At 35.2% G+C, this 23,933-nt stretch overlaps 1 protein-coding gene and 1 non-coding gene across 2 annotated transcripts in view; both read right to left on the bottom strand.

Annotated features, from left to right (window-relative positions):
- Positions 1-5,240: 5,240 nt before the first annotated feature.
- Positions 5,241-23,933, bottom strand: part of ctrip (E3 ubiquitin-protein ligase ctrip) — a 49,981-nt gene continuing 31,288 nt past the window's right edge. The window contains exons 31-37 of the mRNA XM_089647357.1: positions 21,379-21,650; positions 17,854-18,121; positions 16,949-17,119; positions 10,263-10,449; positions 9,928-10,044; positions 8,111-8,302; positions 5,241-7,696 (exon numbers count right to left, since the gene is read on the bottom strand). Coding sequence (XP_089503483.1) covers positions 7,500-7,696; positions 8,111-8,302; positions 9,928-10,044; positions 10,263-10,449; positions 16,949-17,119; positions 17,854-18,121; positions 21,379-21,650 — 1,404 coding nt within the window. The 3' untranslated portion in view covers positions 5,241-7,499. The remainder of the gene's footprint in view (positions 7,697-8,110; positions 8,303-9,927; positions 10,045-10,262; positions 10,450-16,948; positions 17,120-17,853; positions 18,122-21,378; positions 21,651-23,933) is intronic.
- Positions 17,502-17,663, bottom strand: LOC149411385 (U1 spliceosomal RNA). Its single transcript, XR_016304911.1, has one exon. It is a non-coding gene; the product is annotated as a U1 spliceosomal RNA (small nuclear RNA).

Genomic DNA, 23,933 nt, shown 5'->3' with positions numbered 1-23,933 from the left:
CTACTCTGACAGTTGTAAAATAATACCATAGAAAATAGAAGGACACGTTGACTTGTGATATTGTTGCGTTGGCATTCATTACTGTAGCTACCTGAATGCGTAGAGGACATAGACTAAGTATAATACAAGAATGGTAGAGGAGATCGGGGTAGAAATAATATTAAATATTCTAAATTCGTTCATGTGAGATTGTATGTAGTTTTAGCACTTTTGATAATCTTGTATCGTCTTCTGTGTCCTGATATGTGGGAAATGTCTTGGGACCTGAACAAAAAACACACCCTAACGTCAAAGGTTGTAGGGCCCGCCAGTATTCTATTATTTTTATAGGCGGAAAAATAAAGCAGAGAAATTTTTGATAAAATATATGTATACCTAAAGGCGTGTGTCAAAGTCGTTCAAAAGCGAGTTAAGTGGTGTGAGGATTGCTGATGGATTATAATTTACACAACGTGACATTTGAATCATTACGGCTACGATTTAGTCAGCGGCGTAGCTACCTAGGGGCTACGCGGGGCAGTGCCCCGGGGCCCTCAAGCTCAGGGGGCCCTCGAATCCTTACCAGAAATCTCGATCGAACTGAACTTTTGGAAATTTCTCCCATTTTCAAAATAAATATGACAGGTTGCAACTTGCAACCCCACTTTAATCATGACAACTCCGTTGAGAGAAATTCAAAAATTATGCCTAGGGAATTCCCCTAAATTCAGGAAACAGCATCAAACGTTGGGATCTATTGTGAAAATTCACTGGCGAATCGGACACCACTCTAAAAAAACTAAATCCGACTAGATAGTCCAGTAGGGTCAATACGATACCTGCAATAAAACTTAGTTATTTTGATATTATCAAAGCATTATCAGAAATAGTTCTAAAGAATTCTAATAAAGATGAGCATAGTGAAGCAGAGAGTATTAAAACAAAAATGCTAAATTTCGAGTTCGTGTTGCTTGGCGAATTTACGCACAGTGTATTGAACGACATCAATTATGCATCCAAAACATCGCGACATCAATTTGGGCGAGGCGAGTTAAGTTTTAGCAGAGACCAAAGCAAAGTTGCAAATTTATAGAAATGATTTAGAATTATTCAAGTGCAAAGCCAGTGAAACTGCATGAAAATATAGTATTGATACCCATTTTCAAGAAAAAAGGCAAAGAAAAGTTTAAAACATTTTGATGAATTAGCTGCTGATCACCGATTTCCAAGCCGTTAAAAAATATTTAAAATTGAGATTAATTGATTATAAATTTCTGTTTTTCATTGAATAATATTCCCTTAAATCTAAGAAGTAGAATTAAAAAAAATACATAACAACATTATACACGCTATCGAAAAATACCTGCAAGAAAGAATTTAATTTTGAAAAAGAAAACCCTGATTCATTCACATCTTTGATATCACTTGTCTGTGGTGCTCATGAAATTCCAAGACAAAGCTTGTATTAATTATTATTATTATATATGTAAGTTAAAGTTTTTTTAAAGTAAAAACTCTATTTTATGTATTCACTCATTAACGTTACATGTTGGAATGCACATTAAATTCACATTTTCTTAATTATTATGGAGATCTTTTGCACCACAGAATGACAACCTTTCCAAGTGTAATTATTAATATAAGCATGTAAGAAAGATAACGTTCGCTTGATTGTAAATTATGGCCCATTTTCAATAGAGAAGAATAACTGGTATAAATAATATTCTATCACCACGGGTCCATAGTTTCATAATTTAATTTATTAAAAATATTATCGCCACCTCATTTTTTTGTAGTTTCACATAAAAAATAATTAATAAAAAAATTGTGCAGTCTGCAGTGCACAAAAAAGAGCTTAAGTAGCTTAGCATTTTTAAAGTGTTTGTATATTTCATATTTTTATTTGATAAAACCTAATCAGTTTACATAGCAGTGGGGCCCCATTTTTTAATTTGCCCCAGGGCCCTTGGTTACCTAGCTACGCCACTGGATTTAGTATTTAAAAAAAAATATATAAGTAGGTATTTACTTTGCTAGCAGGCCAAAAAATTTAAAAAAAACACTGTACGTATTTCAAATAAGTACTACGAGTCTTTGGAAAAAGAAGTCGGGGATGCCCCGGGAAGACATAGAATGAACGACCTGGTGAAAAAATATATGAGTAAAAAGAAAGTAGTTAATATATAAATGATAAACTTTGTTTACACCACATTTTAACCTATAATAATATACATGTTTCAAAACCATTGGCTACTGTGTAAGAATTGAACCTGAATGCGTAGAGGAGATCGGGGTAGAAATAGTATTAAATATTGTAAATTCGTTCATATGAGACAATCTCCCATTAGCGAATTCAATGTAAACTCGAAAATAATGCGGTATAACATGCCATTGGCTATGTCCAGCCGATTTCCGCACAGTGCGCCTAGCAGTTCCCAACCAGCAAATAAATAATTAAGCCATCAAATGGCTAAACTAAAATGTTTACCTACTATACCTACTCGGTAAGTAGGTATGTACCTACATCGCTTGGTGGTAAATATTAAATCTTGGTGAACAAATGAAGCCCGTTTCATACGGTAAAATAATATTTAGTGATGAAATTGTTCATTCAACCACGTTTTGTACCGACCGTTCAGGAAGACATTTATATAGACAAGCACTTGTCGTGAGCACTTAAAATAAAAATTACTAAAAAATATAATTTGGACTGCAACGTTCTTCATTCAGCAAGTGAGACTACTGGTGAATCAGTTACCAGCAACTCTAAGATTTTATGTAAAGGAAAGATATAAAAAAAACTATGAGAGGTGGTGCATTATTTCAAAGGAGAAAACTTTGACATAAGAAAAAATATTGTTAACATGTTTTGGAAAGAAGCGATAGATAAAGACGTAAAAAAAATCACAAATTTACGATGGACAAGGAAATAAGATCATTTGAAAAACTGGTTATATGGTGTTGAAGAATTGCTAAATGGCAGAGAATATTTACAGAAACCTCTCATAAAACTTGAAACTTTTAATTAGAAAAAATAAAAATCACTTGTAAAAAATTAATAATGTATTGGGAACCATGTAATACAGACTTCGTTCTCTTCTTCTCAATCTTCATATAGCATTGTACACATTGATGTAGTATTTAGTCTATGATTGTACATCATGCAAACGGAAAAAAAGGGTCTAGCTAATGCCAGCAAGGGCACCACAGGCCTTTGTTATCCGGCGGCCCTTTTTATTAATCATTCAATCTCCCAGGGAGTTAATTTAAATTACCGAGTTCAACAATCTTCCCGATGTCCATCTCACTTCAACTCATGCGTTATGCCGTTAGTACTTTGAGATGTACTCTTTTTCGCAAATATCTTTTGGTTGGGTAATATATTTTTGTATACAAAGATACGTGCAAATTTTGGCAATTGTGTGTTTTATGCTGTTTTCTGAGACCTGAGCTTACCCACTATTTTCTTAACAACTTACTTGTTTTTTTGCAAAATGTTGTGTTTGTAAATTGTACTGTCTTAATTTTTTTATGTATTTATTTATAAAAAAAATATATACCACTTATGTATTTCCACTAGAATAGTGCACTTGGAAATGACACTAAACTGCGCTATATAAATGCTATTATTATTATTAATAGCTTTCTCTAATGTTATAAAAAAATATATTACAAAGAAGTACCGAAATATTCTTGGGTTTTTTTTATATATCCATGAAGCTAAATAAGTGATCTTCACATAAAAAAAAATTACACAAGGCTTTCCTGTAAATAAACACAGTACTTTGTGGCTTTGGCACTTGGAAAATCGGAAATAGTTTTCACTTTCACAAATATAAAATGAATATATTTACATGACGCAACTAGAGTCTACAATAATATTATGATACTTTATGTCCTTGCCCGGCGAATAAAAAATATTTTAGTAAGACATTATGTTATGAAATTCAATAAAACCGCAGCAAGTGCTGTGAACTACCAGCAAATCCACAATGGATTCGTCGGCACTCTGCGGGTACAAACGTCAGAAATCCACAGTGGATTTCTCGGCACACTAAGGGTTAAACCATGTGTGGCCAGCCTTTTCAGCAGCCGGGCCAGATTTTAGAAATGAGATTCCCTACCAGGCTGTACAACTAAATTTATTTTATTATTCAAAGCAAACAAGAAATATATTGTTTTTTTAAGAAGATATAACAAAAATGAGAATAAAACATATTTATTAGATTAGAGTTAGACAATTCAAAAAATAATAATAAAAAATAAACAAAATATATTCAATTTTTGTGATTTTGTTTGTTACAACTAAGTGAATCAATGTTGATAACGATTGATGTTGTTGTTACACGCAAACAGTTTTCCAAATGCTCATCAGTGATTCGTGTTCTCATTTGAGATTTAATATGCTTCATAAGTGTTTCCAAGTAGCAAAATCATTGATAGAGCATGTTTGTAAAATCCAGGATATTTCTCGCTGTCCAAATATGTTTTGTAAAACTCTTACAAACCAACCTGATAGAATTTCTCCTTTAACTGTGCATCACAACACATTTAGCAATGTTCCTGTAAAATTTCTGGCAATAAATTCACGTCTACGGAAAATGGCGTTGCAAATGCATCAAAAAGCACGCGATGCATTTAAAATCTTGAAATCGGTTCCTTCATAAATGTTTCAATCTTCTCAGTTTTGATTTGTGATAGTGTCTGTTTATTCTTTATAATGAATACTTTGAAAGGTCTGCCCCGGCTTTATCTTTCTTTTGGTATTAAAGAATCCTTTAAATATTGTGAAATGTAAACACAATAAAGACGTTAACTTCATTTACGTGGCCCAATGCATACATACCATTTGTTTTATATTCTGTTCCAAGGGTGGCAATGAAACAACTGAACAAATATTGATAACAGTTAACAAACCTTTGTCAAAATCTACAATCATTGACACAAAAATCTTGTCTGCATACATGGTCAAAGTGCACTACATATTGATGTTTGTGACTTTAGTAGAAAATCTGTTTGGTCTGAAGAGCAAAAACTCTAGAATGGTAAACCCTTACATCATAAAATTTACAGATCTTTTCTTAATTGTCCAGATCAATCACTGGAACTATTTTCAGCTCGCAAAATCATTTCCATCATGAGCTGTGGAGATTTGGAAAATTCTTTCATTTTTCACAAAATAAGACAATATGCCATGAATCATTTATTTCAAATTTCATAAAATTAATATTATAAAGGAAGATAAATGAAAAAGATGACAATTGTAATTATAAATTTTTATTCAAGTAAAAATCATTCATATAGTTTTAAACCACAATCATAGTTGGAAATGTAGATTTCACTTTATAAACATAGAAGACACTTCACTTCTGAAAGAGGAGCTGATAATTTACACAAGTTAGCGCCTCCCGCTGACAAAACAAGTAATATAAACACAAAGAGATAGCAGGATTCAGTGGCCATCGGTGGGCATGAAAAGGGGAAGAAGATGAGACAGAAGTTAGTTATAAAAGAAAAGACAGGCAATGTTGGAGATCCGTTTTCCTTAGGGAAGCGCCGTGTTATGGTAAAACAATGTGAATTCATTCAATTCCACTCTATTATTATACATTTATAATTTCAAACATCGAGACGTATTCTACTGCTATTTATATTCAATACATATTGTGTAAATATATCAATCTTCAGCCAGAACGTTTGTTGACAATGCTGGTCACAAGCACTCCAAAGTGTAACCAATAAGATATAACCGATAAAACATTACTTCATATACGATAATGGCCGCCGACGGGGCGATGCGTAAATTGCCTTTCATATTGCACACCAAATTAATTATTTATTAATTATTATTGTTATTAATTTTAAAAAAAGTACCAAAAACTAAATACATTAACACAACATATTTAACTGGATTCGGCCGTTGACAATAATAATAATAATACGAGGGAAATAGAAGCAAAGATGGTAATCCTCAACAAACCTGTGAATGTGTTTGATATATTTTAAGGTTATAATTTCAAATAGTTCCTAGTTTAATATATCTATGGGGAGTAAAATGCTGGCTGCAACGATCCAGGAAAACCAGCCGAGTTCGCAAAGATCAATTGTGCACGATAAGCATTGGTAGCCACCCGCGTCACCAATATTCATTTTGTTACCTAAAGTTCTTAATTTACTTTCTGAGATTGCTGTCTTTGCTTTTATAGTCCTCAGAGAAAGAAGAGAAAAAGACAATGGTTGGTTGTTATTGTCTAAACATATAATTAATATTCCTTTCATACTCAAATATAATATAATAGCTACAAATATTTTCACTTTTTTTTTGGCCAGGAAGCGACGTATTGTCCATCCACTTTCCTTAACTGCAGACATTATTTTAAATGCACTAATTTGAGCGATTCATTTATCTTTTAAGTCCTTTACAATTCTTTCTACAGGTTGTTGGTTTTCATCAGTTGACTAATGAGAGATCTTCATAATTAGCTCCCAGATAAATATCCCAAGATTTGGGCGTAGACGAGATCCGTTCAGGAAGTAACCATAACCTTAAAATGAAACCCTCAAGAATGATTTGACAAATAAACTCTGCTCAACGATATTACAATATTCCGTATTCAAGTAAATTTAATTAAAATTAAATCATAAAATGGTATTTATACCTCCACTAAAATATTTTTAGACACAAATAGAATATTTACGAGTATAAATGTATTGAAACCCATGGTAATCATAATATATCAGCTAATTCTTTAATATGGCGTAATCGTATTAATCCGTTATCTAACTGTATTACAATGCTTCAAGTTCACAATAAAAATATAATATAATCATAGATTTTTCATTATACTAAGCATAAAAAATATGTTACAGCAAATTTATGTACAAAATTAGAATAAAATTGATTTGAAAAGAATCCACAAGATAAAGACAGAATGAAAACTAAACCAAGTCGTTTCATTGTACAACTTTACTTTTGCGTAGAGTTCTAGTCACATTGGAGACAAATACCCTGGTCTCGTCAAATACCGGTATCATCATGTGCAGTGTCGGTGCTGGGAACAAATGCTTCAAAGTCGGGCTAATCCAAGTTCTGAACTTTGGCACGGTGCTCTTCCTCTTAACGACAAGTGATCCCACCCGTTGTTGCACAATATACTACTCTATCGCCCGATACAAAAATATTATATATTCCCTGATTCATAACAGTGAGATGTTATTCTATCAAACTTTATAACGAGATAATTTATGAATGGCCGATTTGTTTGCAAAAATCGGGCACTCGTCGTTACTGTATTGCTCGCGTGTGGGTTGGTTGCATTTGTCAAACATGCCCGAGCAGCAGAATAATAAGCTCTGCAATTGTATTTAAGCACAGCCAATCTTTGAGAATTTTCGCTACTACCTCTGGAGATCAATCGATTAATTTCTCAGTCTGCAGTTTATCATTTTGCTGCTCCGTCGTAGCCCAGTCTCCCCCGAACCAATTAATTATCGGCTAGGTAGGGTGGTTGGTATTGTCCTTATGAGAGGTGGAATGAGTGTTGGCCTTCGCTGGCGGCCACCCTGAGCTTGGCTCGCATCACCTCTATGGACGAGTAGTCGGGCAGTTTGAGATAGTTGACGCAGGTCATGACAGATGGGAGATAGTCGTCTGCGTTCACGTTGGGATCGAGTGTCTTGCGCACTACCGTAAGAGGTGGAGACAGTGCTTTGAAACCTGGAAACAAAAATTAATATTAGAAATATCATGAAATACAAATTCATCAATGAGTAGACTTTGTAAATGAATTACCCTCCACAAAGTATCCAAAAAGATGACATAGAACCTTTTTTAGGGATGTCTTATCAATTGACTTATTCAGTCAATTGAAGTCAACTTTTCGGATGGTCTTGCAGTGTTTTATGTAGGGCTAGTTTGGTAACAGGTTGATTGTCAATTCTCTTTTAAGTGGATTATGCCGGTCACTTCAACACTATCCAGGAAATGCTATCTTTATCCGGATAGCAGAGTTTAGACAGTTTCATATATGTGTATGAAGGGAGGAAAGGGAGATCTGAGAAGAAAAGGAGCACGGCTTGTCAACCCAATTCTCGGCCTGACTTTTGCACCAGCAAGTTAATGTAACCTTACCTCCGGTGGGCAGGCGCGGACTGCCGGTGATGAACTGCAGGAAGAGGCGCTGCTCATGAGTGTCGTAGGAGGTGAGAATCTCCAGCAGGAAGCGAATGGCGCGCGACTCGTTGGTGAAGCCATGATCGGGCTTGCATGCCTCGCCCAACGTACGCATGTCCCAACGTACGCTGATGCCTCCCATCAGGTGTCCTGCAAAGGGTAAATATAAATTATCATTACTTAAGGCCGCTCATTCCAAAAATCTTACCTCCGAATATTAATACAGAAACATATTACTGTGGTTTAATCGCTTGAGCGCTGACTTCCATCCATATGGTTACGGTGGCACAATCAAACGAATCATTCTCCGAGCTATTCTGCCAAAACTACTTATGGTAGATTATATAAATACATTATCTGGTAAGACGGTACAATTTACAAAAACATTATTTTGCAAAAATAAATAAGTTGTTCGAAAATAGAATCAGTTGGCGGAAGGCGAAAATTTTGCTTCGGCACACCAAGAACCACAGCCGTTGTTCCCAACCTTTCGATGCAATTTGAGGCTCTGATTAGTCAAGTGATTTATTGAGTAAAGCTCTGTTTTCAAACATTGTTATCATTGCCTGGCCACTATCTTGAGTGGCCTGCCCACTGAGTAAAACTTTCAATGTTAAATCAATATTGACAAGTTCATATTGTACTTATTATTAATGCACATCATTTGTTTTAAAAACTGTAATTTTATATTTTTTAACAAACACGTGTAAATTGTATATCAAAAAATAAAGCCGTTGCTTGACTTTTACTAATGCAGCGAAAGTTCATTTGACGTTTCTCCTCCTTGTGTTAACACGAAACCAAGCAACATGGACAAAAACAAACCAAAACGTGGTAAGACCTTGAAAACAAGAAAATGAATATTGTGGATTTTACAACATCATCCGGCATTCGAAGTGGCATTTTTTGACATTGAAAAACGGTTAAAGAAATCTTTGTCATTCTATTTTTGGCTGTCGCTGCCTGTGTAACCAGGTATTATCGTCAATTATGTCTGCACTTTCCGCTTTATCTATTATAAATATCTTTATCTTCAATATCCATATTAATTTGATACTAAAAATGAAAATTAAAATAAATTTATGAAAAATAGAGCGTGAACCGAATGACGTTCCACATTTCGGTGTCTTTTTCACCCTGTTGATACTTTCCATAACTAATCCATTGACTGAGCCAAGCTTTATCCAGTTCTTTGGTTCCTCTAGCTAGATCGGCGTTTGATCATTACTCGAATGAGAGTTGTGTTGAGAAGAGCGTAGTTGTGCATTTGAGGAGTTGATCAACAGTTAATCAGTAGGGTTGGGAACAACAGCTGTAAAAGCCAGTGAATCCACCTACATTTCACCGCTTATCGCATATTTCTAGGTTTTATAATGTTTTAAGTTATTAAATTAATAAACGCATTAATTCTGTATGTAATTTACCGAAATTATCCTACCTTGTACCTATTTGGGACGACTATTTTTTTATGTTGCCCATGGTCTACTTTTATATCATGACATTTTAAGAAGGCAATAACTATTAATTGAAATTTTGTTTTTTCAACATTCGATTCCAGTCAACCTCTCTTTCTGGTACATAAACGCATCAGAAAGGTGGAGATGTTCATAGATAACTATCAATTATACTCTAAGAAGAAGTTAACAAAAGATTTGTCAAGAAAAGTTGACAAATCAGTGTGATCAGTTGAAACCAAAGTGAATAGCCATGATGCTGTCCAACCTCCTTTAAGAGCGGAACAACTAGAGGAATAATAGTTGATGATGAATTCATACCGGTGGAAGTCCCGCAGAATATGGCCTCCAGTTCCTCGGGGTAGAACATTTTCAGGTTGGTGAGGGGGAATACTGACTCAAATCCTTCTCGGAAGGCGTCCATCTGCCTCGACACTCCTGGAAGAAAAACACACAACTATTAATAACAGACAATAAATAGAATTATTCCTCGAGTGCAATTACGCAAGGAAGACGTACAGTGCGGCAAATTAGGAAGAATAAATTCCAAAGGCTGGGCCTACTACGGACAGGGACGCCTGGAAGCACCTTGTCTAGGGGATGGGTCACTGACCCGAATAGGAGAAGGGGAAGAAGATAAGATGTGTGTGGTGTACCTTCAATGAGCAGCCAGTGCGTGACGAGGGAGATGTAGTTGGCGAGGTTATGCGCTGTGACAGGGATGTCCCTTCCGCCTCGGCGCAGCTCGGTGCAAGAGTGTCCCGGAAGAATGAAGTCCAGGCCAAGCTCTTCGATGGGGCAGCCGTCCAGCTCCAGGGCGGACAGGAGCTCTCGACGCCTCTCCTGAAAACATTGCAAATTGACATTGTGAACACTGAAGTTTTATTTTACAGTAGAACCCCGTTAATTTCAAATCCACAGGACATTTTCAAATTAACGAATTCCCACAGACGTAATTAAAAATTTTAAGAAAATAATAATATTTGGCAGAAAAATGAAGTTTCACAGCCGGCCCGTCAAATTCAGACAGGTATTCAAAATTTATTCTCGCATAAATCGAATTTTCACTGCCGATTATCATTGCGGCCGGCACTTTAAGTTCAGATATTCGAAATAAGTTTATAAAAATCCGACATATTTCCAAGTAAATCAAATTGTAGCGGGCCCAACAGCTTGGAACAAACTCCCTTCACATTTGCGAAAGATCGACAGCTCATCTGAGTTCAGAGCAAAACTCACAAGACTCACCTTTTCAACTTGTCATATCCAGAATGATGAGATTTTTTTATTTTTTATTCCTCAGTATTATTTCATTGCTAAGTCCAGGGGATTTTTATACTTTTTTTTTTTTTTTTTCACTGTAATAACTTTATTACTTACGCGTAAACTATTTTTGTGATTTTTTTATACCTTACCACTGACACCACGGGCAGAAATCATAACAATCTGTATTTGTAAATGTAAATATGTATGTTAGTATTTGTAAATGTAAAAATGTATGTTAATCATAAATCTCTAGTTTAAGCCGTAGTTGTAAGTCGTATTATAGCAGTTTTGTGTAAATACCCACTTGATCATATAAACATGTAAAGTTTAAGTTATTAGTTAAAAGTTTTAGTTATAAATCACTCGTCATTAATTTTAGTTATAAGTCTATATCTATGAAACTTAGTTATAAGCCAAAAGTAATAAGTTATAAGTCTAAGGACGGGTTGTTTCGGAGAATTTGAACAATTCATCAAATTTCAACGTTCATTTTCGGGTTCTGTGAAAGACTTATTCAAGTTCTGTTTTTATATCATTGTAGGCTAGTTGCTTGACAAAACTGAAATAAAAACAGAACTTGAAAAAATCTTTCACAGAACTTTAAAATGAACGTTGAAATTTTATGAATTGTTCAGATTCTCCGAAACAACCCGTCCTAAGTGATCAATGCATAAATTGGTTCCATGATAACTCAACACAGTGACTATTCAACACACCTTTAAAGAGTGATATAAAGTCATTAAAAACAGTGAAAAAAAAAAAAAATTAAAACTTACCTAACCTACTTAAGAGGAACGGCTGCGGTGCCTGTTTCATACAAAATTTTAATTTGGATTTACGGCTAAAATACTAGAGTAAACTGTTTTTTTTTTTTTTTAGTTAAAAGACATGGTAAATATAAAGTACGCATATGGATCAGATTTTCGATTTTTGCCTTAAATTATAGAATATAGGCCCCAGAAGATGACGATTTTACATGATTTTACGAGGCATCTTTGGCAATTTTTTGTGACCAAATGGAAGATATTTTTTGAAAAAATCTCACATATCCCGTCTCAGGCATATAATGAACTATACAATAAAATTTGAATCTTCACTGAAAAAAGTTTTATTTGCTTCAAAAGCCGAATTTGGTGGCCACAAATTCAACGTATATTTAACTAGCTTTTTTGTTATTGTCTCATTCGCACTTTCTTGAGTCGGGCTGGCTAGAGTAGGTGAAGCACGGGCCGGGGGGCAGGGGCTCCGGAGAGATCGCCTGCCTAACAAATACATGCATACATACCTACGTCAATCGTCCTTCATTTTTTATTATTATTGCTAGTGTATGTATATGTGACATTCGCAGTCAGCCCGCGCGGACATGTAATTGACGAATTTGTTACTTTGTTTACGAATAATATTATTTTTAAACTCCACAGTTTTTAACCGAAGCATCCCCAAATAATTTATTTCATTCAACATGGGTAAGTAATCATTATTTGAGCATTTTTAACAATGATAATTAGGTTATGAATTAGGGTACTTACGTTATTGATTTTTATAAAATGTTATTTGTGTTTTAGGTCGAAAGTGGATACGTGGTAAGCCACCCAGTATGCACCGGAAAAAGAGGAAGTGCAATGTCAAAAAGACAGAAAGAACTCGGAACAGGTGAAAATTAAATGCAATATTTAAATCAATATTTATTATAAGTATTTATTTTTTACGGTAAAAATGTAATGTTTTTTTGTTGTTTTCAGTTCCGTAAATGATGTTAAAGATTGTCAGGCTAAATTTGCCAACAAGGATTTTTTCGATGCTAAAACATCGATGTGAATTGTGGGATTTTGAGCAAACGGTAAGCAAATAATTTTATTTTCACAAGAACAAACTCTCGAGAATGTACACAATAACATCAAGATACCATCTTTTGGTTAGTAGTGAGAGTTTCATTTTATTGCCGTTCAGCTTTTAGTTTTGATGACAGTGTTTTTACACATTGGTACAATTCAATATTACACCGACGATCTTTAATTAAAAGTGATTAAATTTAAGAATAAAAACCGTCCTCCATTTTTGCCTATAATTGCTTGTACTATTTTGTCGAATTTGTAAGTATAATCACTACACATATTGATCATACCTTGACAGTATAATATGCGGTCTTTTGTTTTCACGGTTTGATGCCTGATTTTTTTTCTTTTAGTACCGATGTGATTGAACCCGAAATATCGTCGCAGAAAATGTCAGACGTATCACCCGACATTATATAACATATAAGTAATGCCTTTAGTTAGAAAATTGAAATTGGAAAATTTTGTGGTTGACTGACAAATTTTATGAAATTAAATTTTTAATTAAATTTTATTTATGTAATTATTTATTTGCTTATTTATATTGGAGTCTGTTCTTACTATACAACTACTACCTGTCCGACTTTTTTTTATTTTTCACCTTGTGCACATGTATTGTGTAGATTATAAAATAGGATTTTTTTCAGTATAAAAAATCTGGGACTAACTACCATAAATGTATTCCTCACTGCCTAGAATGGACGGAAATAATTATACCGATTCATTGAACATTTTTTAATAAAATATGCTTGTTGCTATTATTCTTGCTGTTATTGTGCTGCTATTTTTATGGTTATTTTTATTTATAGTTGTATTACTTAATTTTGTTGTTCACATAATATTCTTCTTACACAACACTTAAAAATAATCTCGACCAAAATCCCAGTGATAAAGTCAGTGCGTGTTCGGAATTATATACACAGCGACACGACTTTATAACTTTCTTCCAGATAAAATAAAAAAAATGTGATTCACGAAAATTTCAAAGGTAATGTAAAAATTAAAAAATAAAAGATTATGTCAAAGGTAAGGCCTTTACCGGTGCACTTACACAAATTTTAAGTAAGTGTATATTTCTATTCTCTACAATTATATTACTTACTGTTCATATATTATTTACTGCTGTTAATTCTATGTACTTATCTAATTTATAAACTTATACACCTATTATTATAATTTCGTCTGTGGCCACATGTACGATGCACGTGTACAATTTCCGTATCTCCTACAATAATACACGTATCTGCTAATTTAAATGAACTAAACAAAAGGGTGATTCCCCGTTTAGATGCAAATATATTCACGCACAAAAGAAAAAAGCATTTCTCTTTTACTGGCCTTTTATGCGTGATATTGTCAGTGCCTAACGTGTACATGCGCATATACCAATACTATTAAAGAATAGGTCGGAAGCCCTTGTATGTCTGTGCTGCTAATGGAATGAACTAAACGAAAGGGACATTTCACCGACTTCGTGCAAATATTCAAGCATTGAACTTAATTTCTTTTTTATTTAATCTCATATTATCTAACTTTTTTTGATCGCTTGCAACGTCAGCCGTACTAAAAGCCAGGTACTCCCTCTCCGTTCCCCGCTGCACGCTCCGTTAGAGAGGGACACAGGACAATAATTATTTTTGCGGGAGTCGAAATTTCGTCCGCGAAAACAACGCTCTTAACCCAGCTAATAAAGTTTTTGTTTCATCACTTTCCATGACTTTATACAACTTTTTAAAGATGTGATGAATTATCATTTTGATGATTTATCCGGTCACCGCATAAATTAAGTAATAATAATCCAATCATTTTTATAATTTCGGACTTTATGTCCGGGTTAAATCTTCCCCATAGGAAAAATAAGCCCTTCCACACACTTTTCCACAAATGATCATCTAGTCAATCAACATTATGCAAGTTCATTATATAAGCAAAATAAATACAAGAACAACACGTCAACTCACCAGAGATCAAATGGGAAAATAATTCACCGACTCCAGATATTTTCATATCAGAGGGTTCGGCTCGGTAGAACTCCTAATAGGGCCTATAAATCCTACTGATCCCTCAACATAAATATTTAAAAAATCTTTCGTAATCCTACATGTATTTAAAATGACTGATTCTTGCATTTTTATTTATAAATTTTTTGATAGATCTAATACGTCTAAATTTTTAATGAGAGAGCTAGGTATAATGCCAGTAGCCGAAATAACAAATGGTAATATTTTTATAGTCTGAGAATGCCAAATTCTTTTTATCTCATTTCCTAAATCTGTGTCAATCAAGTTACTTTTAATTACCAAACTTTGGTGAATTATTTTTAAAACTTGATTGTGCCTAAATGTATACTCGGACGGTGCTAATATAGAACATCCCGATATAATATGTTCTATAGTTTCCGGAAAAGCCAAACATTTTCAACATAAATCATCAATTTGATTTGTATCTTTGATTATATGCTTCCTATAATTTTTAGTATTAATGACTCTATCCTGAATGGCAAGCATAAATCCTTCTATTTCTGCGCTCAACTCTCCAATACTAAACCATTTGTTTTTTTCGAAAATTTGTCAACATACATTTGGTTGCTTGTAAAATTCGTTTTGCGTGTAAAATTTTATTTGTCCAGGAATCTAATAATTACTGGTTGGGATTTATAAAAATGTTGGCATTCTCGTCGTATAAATTTAAAGGTGTAATGTTTCTATCTGCCTTGCAAATTATTTGGTGCATTTCTGAGCTATGAGCTTTCCTATGGAAAAAAGTTCTTAGCATTATACTTAGCATTAGACAGCCATGACAGTAAAATGCCGAAAAGTGTATTTTTACGTGATTATACATCGCCCTAATTAGTATTATTATTTTGTAAATCGGAATCGATTTACACTGGAATGTCGTATTTTTTCCAATTTATTTCTAATATCCGAGTTTGAAGGGCCGAGAAAATTCGTTTTACGCGGAAATATGTGGTAGTTTTATAAATTTAAACCAAATTTCAATTTACGCGGAAATACGACATATTTTTACGAATATACTTCAAATATATGAATTTAAAAGGCCAGCCGCGACGAAAATCTGTCGAGAAAATTCGATTTACACGGGAATATATCATATTTTTACGAATTTATAAGATCTGGCGCGACGGAAATAGGCTGCAAAATTTCGATTCACACGGAAATTGTATGAATAATCTGAATTTAAAGGGTCGACTGTGACCGAAATCGGCCGCGAAGTTTCGATTTACGCATAAATATATCGCATTTTTACGAGTTTATTTCAAATATCTGAATTTCAAAAATCCGGCTCAATGGAAATCGGCTCTGAAATTTCAATTTACGTGGTAATATATCGTATTTTTACTAAATTTACTTCGAATATCTGATTTAAAAGATCTGGCGCGACGGAAATAGGCTGCAAAATTTCGATTCACACGGAAATTGTATGAATAATCTGAATTTAAAGGGTCGACTGTGAAATTTCGGTTTACGCATAAATATATCATATTTTTCGAATATCCGAGATTAAAGGGTCGGCCGCGACGTTAATCGGCCGGGAAAATTTGATTTACCCGGAAATGTGTGGTATTTGTATGAATTTGCTTAGAATAACTGAACTTGGAGGGCCGATGGCGGCGAAAATCGGCTGCAAAAATTCGATTTAAACAGGAATAATTCGTATTAATACGAATTTACTCCAAAGATACCACCCGAATTTGAAGGGGCGGCCGAGGAACTCGATTTTTGCTGTCTTTTTTTTTTTCATAAAATTTCGAATTACGTAGGAATTCACTAATTTGATTTTTGATGTCCGCTGGATTTCGAATTAACGAGGTTCTACTGTACTATTATTATTATTATTGCAGCGTCGTTTTGACCTGCTTGTTATGACTGAAATTTATGAAATAATAATGCAAATTAGGATGTTTAACGACAGAAATCGAAATTTAACACGTATTTTACTGCCACAGACGGGACACAGATTCAGATTTACGAAAATATATGATTTATTTTCGGACAAATTGAATTTTTTCGAATTACATGGACAAATTTTTGAATGGGAGGTAAGGGATAAGTTTGTGTGTTACCTGTGACCACTAAATAGATAATACATACTATATATATACATTCCATGTAGATTTGAATGGTAACCAGTGTTTCCACTGACTTATACTTTTATATATTTTTTGGTTCTAGCCCATTTAGCACACGTTGTTTCTCATACACAGATGCTTTATTTTCTACCTGTGACAGAGAGTTGTCCCGCTTAATGGACTCTGCGTGCAGCGCCACCTGCTGCAGGCGGCACAGCGAGCGCCACAGCTCAGGAGCAACGTGGCGCACGTCTGACAGGTTCAAGCATGCCTCCTCGCCCACAACCCAGCGGTAGAAGGTCTGGGAGAACGGCAGATCCAACTAGAAATAAAAAAACCATATAATCATTAAATTGTTGACATTACGACATGCAGGCATTCTGGTGGTGGACCTTGCAAAAATTGACAAGAATGACATTTAAGAAAAGTGCAAAAAAGAAGAAAGAAAGAAAGAAAGAAAGAAAGAAAGAAACAAACAACAAACCCTTAACATATTGTTTTGTTACTCTTCTGTTTTATCCGGTGAATGAAATAAATCATGTTCAATAAAATGTTATAAAATAGATAGAGGCTTCCTCTTTCAGGAAACTTGATTTGGAGTGTTGAGGTTTTGATAAAATATAAACATATAATAATAATAATATTTGGCTAATTTATAGAGCGCCGTTTTTTGTGATAAATCACCTTAAGAGCTCTGAAAATGGACAGGACAGCGCATAGGCAGTCCTGACTACCAAAAATTATGCGCCCAAGTTATCTGAATTAAGGATAACCGCAAGGGTCAGCCCAACCGAAGTGCAATGGAAGAGCCTTGCCCTGGGGGTACCGCCTTAGTGATGACGGTGTCCCCTACGCCAGGAAAGTTAGAAGGTTGGCAAAGAAATGGACTGGTACGCTAATCTTTCGTCACTTAATTTGATTTAAAGACAGCTCATGTCATTGTAGCTGACTTCGGCCGACCCTTCCCCTCCCCTCTCCCTCCCTTCTCCAAACTACACTTCCAGGTTGAGTATATGTCCTTTTGAACATGTAGCTATAAGAGATCAACAAGCTCACCATTCTCGAGTCCATGACCGCCTTGGCCATGAACTTGCCCAGGAAGCGGAACTTGGCCTTGATACGAGACAGCTGCGAAGCCTTGGTGTTGCGACCCAGTGCCTGCGGGAACAGACCACACGGCAGATTCACGTAGCTGACCTCGGCCGGGGTGGGCGGCCCTCCCGTCTCCTTCACCTCCAGGTTGAGGTTCACGTCGGCTGGCTCCAGAATCACGGGCATGTCCAGGGAGTCCAGCTGGCTGTCGGGATTAGCGTTTTGAACATTCCTAAACAGAAAAACAATACATTGATTATACACTATTCTCTCACTAATCCATCACCCCAAAACGTATCCAATTTATCCAAGTGGCGGATAATAGTGCAAAATATGCCAAAAATTAAAAACACATGTCGTAAAAACACTGCTATTGATCTTTCGTAAATTTTTTTTGGTTTAAATCTCGCATTTTGTAGACTTATTTAAACAAAAAAGTGTCGGAAAGAAATGAACAGGCACACAAAGGACCAGTTACTAGAATACAGAGAAGACTAACTGAATTGTCCTAAAACAACAATAATGAAGCCTGGTGACTGGTAAAATGGTCAATAGTTAAAAAGCTTGGCACCCGAGTCTAAGCGTGCGGCCAAAGCTGAATTTGAATTATAGACCTTGATTTTGAGCTTTCAACTAGGGCGGATTATAGTAGTTCGTCACTTTTGTTTGACAAGGTTCTAACTGAACATTACCTTATTCTGAGTTATGAGGTTCCAAAAATTACAATGTCAATTTCTCATAATGATTTGATCTAAAGTATAGTATTTTAGTTCTTCATTATAAACAAATAAATTTTTAAATTGGATGGATATTTAAGATTCTAGAACATATCTACTTGCGAAGTTAAAACCTTGTTCGACCAGCAAGGACGCAATATTTGACTTTATAAGGTTCTAACGTTACATGGAACCTTGTTCGGATAGTTTTTGTTGCTGTGATAGTATGATTTGAAGTAAAAGTACACATTATTGGTGTAATATATTTGAATTGAAAGCTCAATAATACCTACTTATCAGTGAAAGTATTAAAAATGTATGTATCCAAATGAATAACATACCTAACCTCCAAATTATTGCCTATTCCCTGTCATTTTATTCGCTACAGCTCATACGGTCTCATAGAAATTGTTGTCCCCCTTACTGTCATAGTTAGAAATATGAACTAAACGGTGTTAGAAAGAGAAAAAACCAAGCTTTATATTCAAATCTAGAAGTTAACCACAGAATAATTAAAATGTACTCCTCTATGAAACCAAAAGTTCCAACCGAAATTTGAGAAAAATTTATGAAACTTGTTGTATTTTTTATTAATTACTTTTATTTTAAACGTCATAAAAGTGGAGTGGCTGTAATGTTTATTGAACATTTGCCTAATAAAATAAGTGGTTTTTATTTCGTTATCAGTAATTTTAGTTCTGTGTTTTGAAACGAAAAACTTAAGATGAGCCAATTATAAATTATTTTTTTTATGTTTGATTTCAAAATTTTAATATTTCAAAAATTATATGCTTATTTCTAATAATTAAAATTGAAAGCGTATTTTAGCTGCTTTTTAAAAATTGTTTTTTTAATTTACGGATACACACATTGTAACGTCAAAGAATTGTGCAAGTTTGGATTTCCAGGGTAGTGCCCGATTATTGTTTTGTTGAGAGTTTTTTCGGGTGGCTGCCCTGCGATCGGTTGGACGGGCGAGCAAAAATAACGCGGGTAGGTAGATCGGGACAATACGCGGGACGACGATTCCGCAGTGCGCGTGGCGTTAGGCGAGAAAAAATGGAGATTGAAATTATTAAAAAAAGATCACGCGGATACCATGTACCGATCCTTCGGAGACTTTCAGTGTAAATTTACAAAACACAAGATAGACGTTTTGACTCCTGCGCGAGATCAGCCGGTTCTTAGTTCGAGTGTGGTTGTTCGGTGAGATTGAAATGTTGAAGGATACAGCTTTTCCGTGTAGACTAACCAAACATAAAACAAACGTTTTGATTCCTGTGTGAGATCGGCCTGTTCTTTGTTCGAGTTTTGTTGTTTGAAGAGATTAAAATATACAATCAGTTATTTGGAATAACTAATGGTTTTATTTGTGAGTGGTTTTGAAGAGTAATAATGCCTTGGAGACTATACTGGATTACCAAGCATGCTGTCGGGGTGACGCAAAGATGAAGCATCATTGTCCGGTCAAACGTTCAATGGATGCTGATTAATTGAGGATGGCTTCGCGCACTCCTTCCCACGAATCTCTACCCGGAGCTAACTCATACGGATTTCGTGGAGACCTGTCGTCCTGCTCACCGCTGGCGGACTCTCCAAACACCTTCAAACATGATCAATGTTCTTCAATGCTTTTACACATTATGTCTTCTTGCCTTAGCCCCATAATAGCCCTGGTGATTGACAAGGGTCCATGCTCATCAGACGTGACATCAGACGTGACAACATAAATATTGCATTTATTTGGATTTTATTGAGAACAAAACAAAAAGAAAAAGCACCCTTTCATCAAAATATAAGTTGAACAAGGTTCAAAGCACCGTTAGATAGAACCTTGTCAAAATAAATGGAAATGAAAGGTGGGTGATGTTAAATTTTGGCACATTGTTACTAACTTCGTTAATACTCAACAAAAGGACTTCAAAATTATTTTGGATGTAAGTATGAGGTAAAGAAACGGTTTCTCATTCAAAGGTCATTTTGGTCCAAAATGTCAGTTACAAACTTGTCAAACGAGTTGTAGGATAATCAAGTAGCGGATTACTTAGGACGGGTTGTTTCGGAGAATTTGAACAATTCATCAAATTTCAACGTTCATTTTCAAGTTCTGTGAAAGATTTTTTCAAGTTCTGTTTTTATTTCAGTTTTTTCAAGCAACTAGCCTACAATGATATAATAACAGAACTTGAATGGGACTTTCACAGAACCCGAAAATGAACGTTGAAATTTGATGAATTGTTCAAATTCTCCGAAACAACCCGTCCTTAGAGTACTGTACTTGATCTTTCTATCAAATAAAAGTAGAACAAACAAAGCATTCCTACCAGAAGTCTATGTTTTAAATACCTGTTAACTCCTCAGACATATTCTGTCAAACGGTCGGAGTATTTCCACTTAGCAATAAAACCCAAATAAAGTGTGTTATTTTCACTTTTGAACATCATTTAGATCATATTTCTCACCACAACAGTAAGGAAAGCACAAAGATTTCAGTAAGACCATTGTCGTTACTTGTTCCCAAAAGCTAACAAATTAGCCTGAAGGGAATCAGACAGATATAATACCGCCTGCTTAATGCAACTTTCCATGATCGTCATTGGATGGGATGTGGGAGAGTCAACACAATAGCTTATGGCCCTCTATCTATCTCAGATACAAACCATTCACGGGTGAACGAAACGACCTTTCTCACAAAGCCTACATCATCTGTAAACGGTGGACGTGGACTGCTTACTAACTTTTAACAAAGATTCAAATATGCAAATGTACCAACCTATTTCGTTCCTCGTTCAGGTTTAGATTATTGTAGACGCTGGATGCGAGATGTGCAGCCGGGTCCATGGGCGGCGGGGAGTCGGCCGTGTCGTCAATGACCACTGTCTGGTTGCTCTTGACCACATCCACGCCAAAGCTGGAAGGCTTCTGCTTGAAATTCTCGCTGCCATGCCACAAATCCAGGTCGGCACGCTGCAACTCCAGCGACACCAGCGCGTAGAACTCCAACGTGGGGCCCAGACCGGTGCCCACTTCGTTCTCATACTTTATCTGGAATATTAAAATTGATGCATGAGTTGGTTTCGTATAATGGTAATTAAACAATGAGCGGTTTAAAAAACTTTAGCTACGTTTGCACAAATTTTTCAAATATTTTTTATTGCATATCGTCGATGAATCATAAATCATACCAAATGTCGTTAAGATGTATCGACTGGGTGTACAAAGAGCTAACAAAACAAGACCAATTAAGATCGAATTTAAGGAATCTGTATCGGCGCGTGAGGTTTTATCAAGAAGTGCAAGAATCAAAAATGGTATCAAGGCCAGTAATGATCAAACTAATTTGCAGAGGGCTCAACTTCAGGATTTACGAAACGAACTTGACACGAGGAAGAAAAACGGTGAAACAAATATCACAATCAAATACGTGAACTCAGTCCCAAAAATTATAAACTGTGTACCAAAAAACTACGACAGCAAATAATAAAGTGCTATTATCAAAATGTGAGAGGGATCCGCACCAAACATCCCATTTTGGTAGCATCGGCAGCAACCATCAGCAGTGATATTTTCTTTTTATCCGAAACATGGCTTGACTCGGGAATTAAATCTGCTGAATTAGGCTTCCCTAATTTTAATATATACCGCACGGACAGAAATTCTAAAACAAGTGCCAAAACACGAGGGGGTGTTGTAGCCATTGCTATCTCAAAAAATCTCAGTTCCTCAAAAATATCCACGAAGAACCCAAGCATCGTTCAAATTTTTGTCAAAGTGAACACTTCTGGCGGAAAAATAATAGTGGGATGTGCGTACCTACCTCCAAATTCTGACGTTCAATGCTACAGCAATCACTGTGAAGAGGTTGAATCAATTTGCGCCCAATACCCACATACAAAATTACTTCTAGTTGGTGATTACAACCTGCCACATTACGACTGGTGTAATATAAGTACTGAAAATTATTGTTCCAATGTTAAAATTCGGGAAGTTAGAGATATGGCCCTGTTCTTGGGACTAACTCAGTGTAATTGTGTTTATAATATAGGTGGCCGTACATTGGACTTGGTCTTGTCTAATGTGTCTGATATATGTGTTGTGAGAAGTACAGAAATACTTTTGCCCGTCGATGTTTACCATCCGCCACTAGAAATATGTATGTCTAATCTTAAACCAATTCCCACTGTAAAAAAGATAGAAGAAACTCGCAATTTCAAAAAAGCAGACTATGTTCAAATTTCTAACTTTCTTAAACAGAGTGAATGGTCATTTTTAGACACTGATGCTGATATTAATGTACAGCTTGTAAAATTTTACTCCATTGTTAATTCTTCAATCAAAAATTTTGTACCTTTGACAGTTTATAGGGAAACTGAATTTCCGAAATGGTTCTCAAAAGAACTGATCGACTTAATTTACGTCAAAAAAATATCGCACAAGAGGTTCAAACAAAGTCGCCTGGCTATCGATTATATTGCCTTTCAAAAAATGAGGGCAGAATGTAATAAGCTCTCTACTAAATGTTATAACAGTTACATGTGTGTTGTCGAAGGCTCTCTCATAGAGGACTCAAATTTCTTTTGGAAATATGTTAAATCCCAAAAAGAAAATGGAACTCATATACCTAGTACTATGTCATTCGATTGTAAACAATCACAAAATCTACAGGAAACTGTTAATCTGTTTGCTGAGTTTTTTGGTGGTGTATATGTTAGTAATAGTGTAGACAGTAAGTACTCTTGTTCTAATTTGGTTGAAAACCTTGATATATCTGACTGTACAGTAACTATAGAGGACGTTATGTCTAAGCTGAAGAGTCTCGATTCCCGCAAATCCTCAGGACCCGATAAAGTTCCACCTAGATTCCTAGTTAATTGTATGCATTCATTGTCACATCCCATACATAAGTTATTTATGAAGTCACTCTCATCAGGTGTGTTTCCTGACCTTTGGAAGTTTAGTCATTTGACGCCTATTTTCAAAAAAGGAAATAAGAGCGAAGTAACAAATTATAGGCCAATATGCATAATGTCTTCTTTACCCAAACTTTTCGAAAGCCTAGTACTAGACAAGTTGATATCTCAATTTAAACGAGTAATCTCACCAATTCAACATGGATTTATTAAAGGAAGATCAACGCTTTCCAATTTAATATTATACACTAATGATATCGTTAATGGCTTTATCACATCATATCAAACTGATTCCATATATACTGACTTCAGTAAAGCATTTGATAAAGTAAACCACAGAATCTTAATACGTAAATTAAAATTGTTGGGAGTGAGAGGGAGCATGTTTGAATGGTTTAAGAGTTATCTGTTGGGAAGG

This window comes from Hesperophylax consimilis, chromosome 26, assembly GCF_061612785.1.
Source record: "Hesperophylax consimilis isolate HC1 chromosome 26, BYU_Hcon_1.0, whole genome shotgun sequence".
Taxonomy (NCBI): Eukaryota; Metazoa; Arthropoda; class Insecta; order Trichoptera; family Limnephilidae; genus Hesperophylax; species Hesperophylax consimilis.
The sequence above is the reverse complement of the archived record's forward strand: the minus strand, read 5'-3'. Positions and strand labels throughout refer to the sequence as shown.